The sequence below is a fragment of the Trypanosoma rangeli genome (genome assembly GCF_003719475.1).
Source record: "Trypanosoma rangeli strain AM80 chromosome Unknown Tra_15.4_contig_00199, whole genome shotgun sequence".
Lineage (NCBI taxonomy): Eukaryota > Euglenozoa > Kinetoplastea > Trypanosomatida > Trypanosomatidae > Trypanosoma > Trypanosoma rangeli.
The window spans coordinates 1-9,455 of record NW_021705944.1 but is presented as its reverse complement, the minus strand read 5'-3'; the positions used below and the strand labels follow the sequence as shown (position 1 = coordinate 9,455).

General features: G+C 40.4%; 5 protein-coding genes across 5 annotated transcripts in view, besides 4 other annotated features; 3 read left to right on the top strand and 2 right to left on the bottom strand.

Moving 5' to 3' along the window:
• The window catches only part of TraAM80_05834 (solute carrier family 25 (mitochondrial adenine nucleotide translocator), member 4/5/6/31), a gene marked incomplete at both ends in the record, with an annotated part of 486 nt that extends 48 nt beyond the window's left edge, over positions 1-438 (bottom strand). Inside the window, one exon of the mRNA XM_029382697.1 lies at positions 1-438. This exon is cut by the window's left edge and continues 48 nt beyond it. Within this exon, the coding sequence (XP_029237435.1) occupies positions 1-438 (438 nt within the window).
• Positions 439-1,225: 787 nt separating this feature from the next.
• On the bottom strand, positions 1,226-3,475 carry TraAM80_05833 (putative polyprenyl synthase; the record flags this gene model as incomplete). Its single annotated transcript, XM_029382696.1, has 1 exon — positions 1,226-3,475. One exon carries the CDS (start codon positions 3,473-3,475, stop codon positions 1,226-1,228), a length of 2,250 nt encoding a protein of 749 aa, XP_029237434.1.
• A 163-nt stretch (positions 3,476-3,638) lies between these two features.
• Positions 3,639-3,682: a microsatellite.
• A 936-nt stretch (positions 3,683-4,618) lies between these two features.
• Positions 4,619-5,047, top strand: TraAM80_05832 (uncharacterized protein; the record flags this gene model as incomplete). Its single annotated transcript, XM_029382695.1, has 1 exon — positions 4,619-5,047. One exon carries the CDS (start codon positions 4,619-4,621, stop codon positions 5,045-5,047), a length of 429 nt encoding a protein of 142 aa, XP_029237433.1.
• A 44-nt stretch (positions 5,048-5,091) lies between these two features.
• Positions 5,092-5,445, top strand: TraAM80_05831 (uncharacterized protein; the record flags this gene model as incomplete). The annotated part of the gene is made up of 1 exon (XM_029382694.1): positions 5,092-5,445. One exon carries the CDS (start codon positions 5,092-5,094, stop codon positions 5,443-5,445), a length of 354 nt encoding a protein of 117 aa, XP_029237432.1.
• Positions 5,446-6,886: 1,441 nt separating this feature from the next.
• Positions 6,887-6,912: a microsatellite.
• A 162-nt stretch (positions 6,913-7,074) lies between these two features.
• Positions 7,075-7,110: a microsatellite.
• A 29-nt stretch (positions 7,111-7,139) lies between these two features.
• Positions 7,140-7,197: a sequence feature (A-rich).
• A 31-nt stretch (positions 7,198-7,228) lies between these two features.
• TraAM80_05830 (uncharacterized protein) lies at positions 7,229-9,283 on the top strand (the record flags this gene model as incomplete). Its single annotated transcript, XM_029382693.1, has 1 exon — positions 7,229-9,283. One exon carries the CDS (start codon positions 7,229-7,231, stop codon positions 9,281-9,283), a length of 2,055 nt encoding a protein of 684 aa, XP_029237431.1.
• Positions 9,284-9,455: the final 172 nt, after the last annotated feature.

The following is a 9,455-nucleotide window of genomic DNA, read 5'->3' as shown; positions in this document are numbered from 1 at the left end:
GAGACGAGTACGGACGTAGTCCAGAGAGTAGACAAAGCACAGCGAGGCAGCGCCAGCAAGGCCACCAGATGCCATGTTGCCCATGAACCACTTCGCATACCCATCCTTCTCCTTCTTGAAGTTAAACATCCGCTTAAACGTGTCCTTAAAGGCAAAGTTCAGAGCCTGCGTCGGGAAATAACGAAGAACGTTGGAGAGGTTGCCTCGCCAGAGCGAGTACACGCCCTCTGTCTTCATCGTGCGGGCGAAGCAATCAACCACTCCATTGTACGGCGCGTCCAGCCGCCCTTGCTTTATCATCTCGCCCTGGTTCTGCACCAACAACTTCACCCGCTCGATGGGGGCAGCGACGGTCTTGGAAACGCCGGCAGCCACGCCACCCACCATGAATTCCTCAAAGAATCCAAGCTTTGGAAGTTTTTCGCGCTTCGACGACATGGTTATTGGAGCAAAACTTGTGGAAGTAGCTGTGTATTATTATTATTTTTTGTCGTTAAAACACAAAGAAAGAGATTCGTAGAATTAAAGCAGCGAACACCCATGAAGAAAAAGTACACACTGAATCGAATATCTAATATGAGTGGGGAAATTTATTCTACACAAAGGACATGAATGTGCTGCAGGATAAAGCAAAAATCAATTCTTCGTGGGTTGAATGTAAGAATGCTCGTATTATCCTAACCCACAATTCTGTCCCCCACCCATCACCATCACGACAATATTCTCACACGCATTATTTTCCCGTTGTCGGCGTTGGCTTGGCTTATCTTTTTAGTAGTCACGCGCATCTTAATTTTTTTGTGGAGATTTAAAAATGAATGGAAAAAAAAGCATCAACTTATTTTCTCAAATTAAAACAAAAAAAACAAAAATATGCAAAAAAATTGCTTTGGTTCATTCAATTAGGGTAAAGTAATTGAAAAAAAAGGGTTGAGCAAAACATCGTAACGGGAGCGCACCACCTAAAGAATTCTACACTGGAACATACAAAATAAAAAGAATGTAGAAAATATAAAGAAAGAGAGCTGAATATCATCGTTGCAAAAAAAAGGGGGAAAAAAAACGGGCACAGCTCAATACAATTTTGTTGGATGTGTGTATCTCTCTTTCTCCTATTAAGCAAAAAAAAAAACGCCTCAGAACATCTTTTGTTTTTCTGTTGCGTATTATTTCCATGTGTGACAAAAGTAAATACATGTTTTTTTTTCCCCTTGTCGATATGTTTCTAAAACCCTCGCTTCGTGAGAAACAAGCAGAACGTTCGCATCATCACTTTTGGCATGGAATCAGGAATAAGCGGATCAAGAACACTCCATTTTTCATCGACAAGCTTTTGGGCATCTACCAGACAATCTTGAATAGCATTCACCGAATAGAGCAATTTCACAACCTCACCAATCTTGTCGGAGTCCGATGTATGTTCCTGTAATATACTCCAAACGCGTTCTCGTTGGGGAAGTTCCAGTCTTCCCATTGCTTTTGCCACTGGATATGTAATCTTGCCATCACGAATATCTTCTCCTGCCTCCTTAAGGTCTCCTTCAAATCCTTTAACATTAAGTGCATCATCAACAATTTGAAATGCCAAACCGAGTCCCAGCCCAAATGCTTCCATTGCCGCTGTGACTTCTTCATTTGCATCACATAAAATACAAGCAACTCGACACGTGGCAGCTGCGACGGCCCCTGTCTTATAAGTGTGGATGGCTTTAAGAGCATCTTCAAGCGCTTCCGATTTACCGGTACGAACAGCCTCAGGCATTAAATAGTGTAGACCGTAAATATCCATTCCCTGACCTGCATGGCCTGCTTTCATCACATCAAAATATATTTCGTACACTTTGTTGGCCTTCTCCATCGGAAGCGATTGAATTTCTGCGAAAGATATGCCCATAAAATAGCAGGCCGTTCCAGCATTAATGGCTGTTGGAACGCCATACTCCAGATGAGCGGACTTCCCTCCACGCCTGATATAAGAATTATCCTGAATATCATCAATAATAAGAGAACCCACATGTAAAAGCTCCGTAATAGCAATATACTTTGTACAATCAAAGTAATCACTTGAAAGTGCATTACAGGCCGAAACAAGAACCAGGCTGCGCCAAGCCTTTCCACCTCGATCAATAATTGAACGAACAGGAAGAAATAATGAATCGCAAACGTGTTGGGCGACAACTCCTTTACCCGTGCAATAACGTCCCAGTACATTTTTATTAACCCATTCATTAGAAGCATGTAAAGGATAAAAAATAGACAACGTTTTCCTCACGTATTCTCCCATATGCTTTAGAGTAACTGAAGCGTCACCGCCAGTACCCAAATTTTTCCGCTCATAAAAACCAATTACACTCACTGGAGTTCCCTTACGATATCCCTCACCGGTTACACGTCCTTCATAAAAACCACCTGATACCAAAATTGTTGGAACCTCTTGATGATTAAATGAAGTATGTATATCAATAGTTAATTGAAAGGATAGAATCTCGATATGAAACTTTAAAGGATATTCAACAAACGTTACCAGGCTTGTCCACCAATCTTCTTCCTCAAGTGTAACATCACGGCAAACTTTCTTTGTTCCATCAAAAGTAAGCACAGCAACTCGTTCTTTTTGCTGTTTCGTTTGTGAATCAACAATATCGAAAATACTTAATTGAGAACCATCAGAAAGATGCAAAGAAAACCAACTCCAAGCATCAAGAGCATCCCTACCTATTTCGTTTTCTGATCCCCCGTACTCTCGATCGTACCAACCATCACCTTTTACATGGGTAACAGAATCATCCACCGATATCCTTCCCTCCACACTCATTGATGGATAATAGTAATAAAACATTTCGTTTACAATGCCACTTTCTCCATGAAGAACTGGATCTGTTATTGCAGCGAACTCCAATTCGACAGTAATATTGCACCTTGGGTTATTAAGATATAATTTATATCTCCGCTCAGCGCCATCCCCTTCACCCTCAAGCATACACTGATCATCGTAATTTATGTGAAACCTGTCTTCACTGTAAACCGCAGCTTTGCTCATTGCCCTGTCAGGCAATGGAAGTCGCCCCCTTTTCGCCATTTCAAGTACAACATTTCTCGCATAAGCACCGTCATTTTCCCCCTTTGCAGCAGTTTCAAGCCTATCGATAATAATTTCATGTGCTTTGTAATCGAGTAAACTGTCTGAGTAATACTTCTCTTCTCCAACATCTATTAACGCCCATACACATGAATCCACAAAAATGACGTTTTCTTTAGAACCACGCTGGTCCTTTTGACGGAAATATGAGGCAAAAAAAGAAAAATCCTTCTCCTTATTGAGATCACGCAAGTGTGCATTAAAATACCACCACTGAAGCATCGCTGTGTCACATGGCATATCACTCAACGACGGTTTCACTGTCGGCTCTTCAGAGAAAAAGCAGGAATCAAATACATTTTCTCGTTTAGAGCCCAACGAAAATATACTGCTCATTGTGCAAGGTAAAAATAAAACGTGATGGTGTACTTCCTTATTTCACGTTCTTGTTTTTAAATTCAACGAAGTAGGAGGCAACAAGAGGGGAAGATATTCAGTAAGAACTGTGTATCTCCATCGAACAGGGATCCCGCACTGCTCACGGTAGTAAACCAATTAGCAAAAAAAAAACAACAACAATAGCAACACAAACTAAAAAATAACCATGATATTATTTATGTATATTCCTTAATCCATATTATTTACTATCATTAATCTCCTGAACCAAGCGCGTTAAAATGATAATAAAAATTGCAAGAAGAAAAGGGCTCGGAGCAAAAAAAAAATATCATAATAGTAATAATATTTTCCCTTTCAGTACAGTGTGCAAAAACCATGTCCACAGTATTGGAAAATAATTTCGGCACATCAAAAAAAAAAAGTTCGCAGTAACATCGACACCATAAGCTCATGCAAACGCCCTCTTCTACAGGGTCCCGTTGTCAAAAAAAAAAAAGTACTGCATCAATGTGGCGGCTTGTTGTAAGGAAAAGTCTCAGGATAACAGTGAAAGCGTCATCAGCTGAACTACAATTCCCCATACCACTTACACCAGACATAAAAAGAAATTAGAATAACAAAATAAGACAAAAAAGCATGTCACCCTTATGGGCCCCAGGGCCTCGGGCTTCTTTCCCGCTCGCACCGAGCAATTTTCAGATTGGTAAGATGCAAATAATAAAAAAAAACGGACTCCCGCAGCCTCGCCACCCGGCTAATACGAATAAAAAAAAAAACGTGGGCAGGGCGGGCTATCGGCGCCGCGGCGCCGCCGTGTGTTTTTCTCGTTTTCGTTTTTGAAGGAAGGGTGCTCTTGTCGGGGACGGTGCCGGGCCCAGAAGCCATCTGGGTGGCGGTGGTTCATGTCCATTTTTTTTTTGTCATTCCAGGTGTTTTTTGTTTTCTTGTGTTGTTTGTTTATTAGTATTTTGTTGCAGTCACTGTGGGGTGTCTGCTGTTTCCACAGCGACCCAGCACCTTATTGTTTCGGACAAATAGTTTTTTTATTCAATTTGTTATTATTATTTTGATGTGGTTTAATTTTGTTTGTTGTTTTCGTCTTGATAATAATATTGCGCCGTGAAGTTTTTGTAATTTGGCATGACGTGTTTTTTTCTGATTTTTTTTCTGCACTATTCCGTTTTTTTTTCGGTGAGTTTTATCCTTACATCTTTTGTTAGAAAGTGTTTCGACAAATATCTTTTTTGGGAAGGGGATTTGTTTTTTTACAGGCTTTTTACATCCGGGAGTGATGGAAAATCCCAATTCACGTCCAGCATTGGCGGCAGTTGTCTTGGGAAACAAGACAAAGAACTGAAGGCTGGTGAATACAAGTATTCAGGGCCTATCCCAGGCGCCACAGGAAAGGACAATATTCCAGGGATATACAGCTCAAACCATGAGCTCAGTTACTTTGAGGAACGCTACCCAAGAAATGAAAAACAACTTCCCAGTAAACAAGTATTGGGGGCTAATGAATCTCGGGATCGTTCTTTAATCTTAGTCTACCTGAATATGATACCTCACTAGGAAAGTTTGAACAAGCTCCTTATTTTACAGGGGGGCCTGCAGCTATGCGTTATCATAACTGCGTTCGGGAGCCTGCCGATAAAGAGGCTGTTAATTATCGTGAGGTGGTTTCACTACCACCATTTGAGGATCATCACCCTGATTTTTCGTATGCGTCTGCTACTGGAAAATGGGAAGGAAACATTACTTTATTAATCAATACTGTTGTAAACTGGGATATAAAGGCGGCCATGATGTCCCTTTATCACTCTTGTGTTAAAGGTCTTCCCATTGTGAAGCACTACTATTGTCTTATTACACAATTACCCAATATGAAGTATAAGGTTCGAGAATGTTTTATGCAAAATGAACATAAAACGGACCCGGATGCAATTCGACATTTACTTCATAATTGTTAGATGGAGCATTAGGTCATTCTTTTTTGATGTACTGGTACAAGTGTAGCAAAATTCTTTGAGTGGGAAAGTCAAGATGAGCTTGTGCGTGGGTACACTAGAAAAGAAGGGCAAGATGCAAGAAGAACGAGGTTTTTGGAATGATGAAGAGCAAAGACGCGAAGGTCCTTACGATTTACATTGGTCTTGGTTAGGAAAGGAGTGTGAAAAGGAATTTACACTCATTGTAGGACGAATTCCTATGTATTGGACCACATCGAAAGGATGTTTTGAAAAAGAACACGCAGATGGTACAAACTACTGGGGAAAAAATTAGCTTATGATGGGTGGTATATAAAAAATGTAGATCCCTACCGTCAAAATACCCGACGTAAGATGCAAGGCTGGATTGAAAGTGGTTTATAATAAGCGAAAGCACTCTGCAAGCAAAAACAGTCACGGGTATCGTATATCGGTAAAGGATATTGAAACGATGATGGAGACTTCCATGGAAGACCTTTATACGAAGAATAGGGAACAACTTTTTCAGTATCTGATTCGGGAAGTTCATCCTAAATCAAGTCGTGTAAGTGCTGAGCGTACTTTGGCAAGACAGGACGACGATTTCTACTCCACCCGATTTGAAGAGTACGAAAAGTATTTAAAATAGGCTATGCGTGAGATGCCTAACCCACACCTATGGAAAACAGATGTGTTTTATTTTTGGTTACGTTATCTGATTGCCCCGCTGGAATACAACTGGGCTAAGGTTCCAATTGGCAAATCGCATGAGAAGTTGCTTAATGAATGGATTTCCGATAATACAAATTATACGGTTATGAGCAGTTTGATATTTTCTGCAATTAAAAAAGATAAGAGTCGAAATCCAATGGCCAATACTTAGGGATATTTTTACACAAGGCACGACCCGGATGTTCCTGAAACACGTAAGCTTCCGCGGTATCATCCTGAGTTTAACTATGATCATCGCCACAAGTGGGATGAAAGGTGTATGCGGATGAAACGTTGGGTTCAGGGGGAACTATCGATAGCAAGTTACCTTATTTTGGTAGTATTATTACCGAATAGGAACAATATGTAAATCGCCCAGAGCGTTTTCGTGCACCAGATAATGCAGAGCGTCGTTATGGCGCACCAAGGATGGCTAAGCTTTATATATGTTACTTAATCGTCTTATGGATGTTGCTTTGGTTAACCAACTTCGTAAAGTTTTTGAAAAAACATCGGGAAAATCTACTGAGCAATTGTCTAAGCAACCAGTAGCGGAAAACCAGGCTTTAGTGGCAACATTAGATCTTAGTAAGTTTCATTCTGATGCTCCGATAGTTATTTATCCCGATGATATTGTTCAGCCAAAATTTGGATTGGATGGGAGTCCTGTTGCTGCTCACGTCTGAGAAAAATAGCCAAGGAAGAGTATGAGATGTGGTAAACTAGGATTTTCTATTATTATTATTATTTTTTTTGTTACGTGATAAATGTTTGAAGTATTAGTTCTTTTTTTTTTTGGTTTTGTAGTTAGCTAGGGATAGTAGTGTTCAATTTTGTTTAGCACATATCATACACTTATATTTATGGATATTTATATTAATATAAACATTTCGTAGTTCAAATTGGAGGTTACACTAACTGTTATTATTATTTATTTATTTTGATAATAATCATTATCTTCATTTGCTTTTAGTTGTATTGCTTTTTTTTTACTTTGAACTTTTTTTCTTTTTCATTGTGATTGATTTACTTGCTACTTTCTTAAAAGCAAAGCAGAGAAGAAAAAGTGAAAAAAATGCCCAAGGTTAGGAGTGGCCCATCAAAGCGTATGAGTTCGCGTCAGCGTCACAAGATTGAGCGAAAGAAACGGGAACACAAGCGCGACCTTCGCCGAGCTGCAAAGTCTTTGAAGAAATCCGGTCTTGGCCCAAAAAGAACTAAAAAGACTCGAGAACTTGCCAAATTGGCTTTGAAGGTATCTAACTCCCATCCTGATAAGGAAGTCATCCTTCAGAGGGTGCTTCAAGCACGTGAAGATGCCCGTGTTGAGCGTGCCAAACGGTCTGAAAAACCTTCTGTTGAGGAAGATGATGTTCATGGGAATGTGGAATCAACCTGCGAGGTAACACACATTGCTCCGTCATTGCGTGAGACTAAAAAAGTATTTACGTATATTCCTGTTTGCGAATCTAATAATTTTTCATACCAATTTAATAAGGTTTTGGAAGAACTTGTTTTTCCACCTCCTGGGTCACTAATAGAGCTCCCATCGGTGGCGTATGTGATTACTTTGGACGTCCGCTGTGCGGTTCAGAGTATACCATGGGCTCTACTTGATGCAATTGTTCACGGAAGTAATATTTACCACAACAATGGTGGAATGCGAAGAGTCCTTCTGCTTTTTGCCATCACTAAAATAGATCTTGTATCTGTGCCAGCTGTGGTCACACAAATTTCTCTTTTGGCAAATGCGCTTTGTGAACGATATAAGAACATAAATGACGGTGAAGAGTCGATGATGTTGACTGACGCCATACGTATTGCTTTTTGTCCTGTTTCAAAATTGTTTGACAAAACAACACGACATGTTATTCGCATTTTGAGACAATTTCTTTCGAGTGAGCAATGCTCACAGTCGAACCCGTATTGCAACCTTGAAGGGAAACTTTGTTCGTTTGTCATTGGACTCCCAAACACAGGTCGCCGAACTTTGTCTCGCATCTTATTACATCATGGGACTGATTCTGGCGTCAGTCTCGTTCCTGTTTCTGCTGCTCAGGTACAGATGATGACCACCAAAGATGATAATAAGGGGGATCTGAAGTTTAAACTGGCTTTTCCCAATGCGAAAGAAATAACATTGCTACAACTCCCAGAAGACACGGTACTGTTGCGTGAGCTTTTCTCTTTGTCTGGAGGCGATGTCGTTTTTAAGCCATTTTCTTTTATTGAAAGAATGACCAATCCTGAAGTCATTGGTTGTATGCTTTTCGCTGCTGCAGTTGACAAAATTGCCCTTGCACAGAGTTTTTGCCAACCCGGAGAGGACTTTAGTCTCTCCTGTGATGAAGAAGAAAATATGAAGAGAGCTCAGAGATTTTTCCGAGGTCTTGGACACACCGTACGAAGGGAAAAGGGTTTTTACGTGTCTCCCCTATTCGTATCGAATGCAGGAACTATAGGAAAACTTTCTAGCAGTTCTTTGACAGCCTCTGTTGGTTTCACTTCTCGTCAGCAAAGCACACAAACAACCCTTCTTGAAGCTTCATTTAGTAATGCCACTCCAAATAAACTTATACGTATTTCATCTGTCGTTGCCCCCTCACGGGGGAGGCGAAAGAGTAACGCGAGCGTACAACGCATGGATTCCCATAATGCCTTGAAACTTGGTGCTCGAACTTTTGTTCGGGAAATTTGTCAAGGGAAAAATGTTCCCTGGGCAGTTATGCGACCTCCTACAAAAAAATGTTTAACAAAGGGAGAGGTAGAGGCTGCCTCTGTCATTTTTGATCTTTCTATCTGTTTGGGGAAAAGGCTTGGGACGCTTGAGACCTGTCACGATTTTGCTGGTCACTTCGCTACCCTCCTGGATCACGTAGCTTCCCTGTTAAAGCAGTATTTGATGTTTCTGCCTAACAAGGTGGTGGAGTTTGATCCTGATTGCATTATTGCCCCTATCCATGAACTTTATTCTACAGAAAAGGCAAGTGAAAAGGAGACAGTAGACGAATTGAATAGAGGAAACGGTAGTGAAATAAATTATGATGGTGTGGAAGAAGAAAATGAGGAGGAAGAGGAAGAGGAAGAGGAAGAGGAAGAGGAGGACGAGGAAGCTGACGATTCAGATTAAGTTTTTGATACAAATAACATATTTGAGTATTGTGTTAACTAAGGTAAAAAAAAAAAAAAGGAAAGAAACACTGTATGTTATGGTATTTTTTAAAAACATCGAACTAAGTTAATATACCATGTCAAGTTTTTTTTTTTGCTTTTGCTCCCTCTACACAAGTAATCCTTCTTTG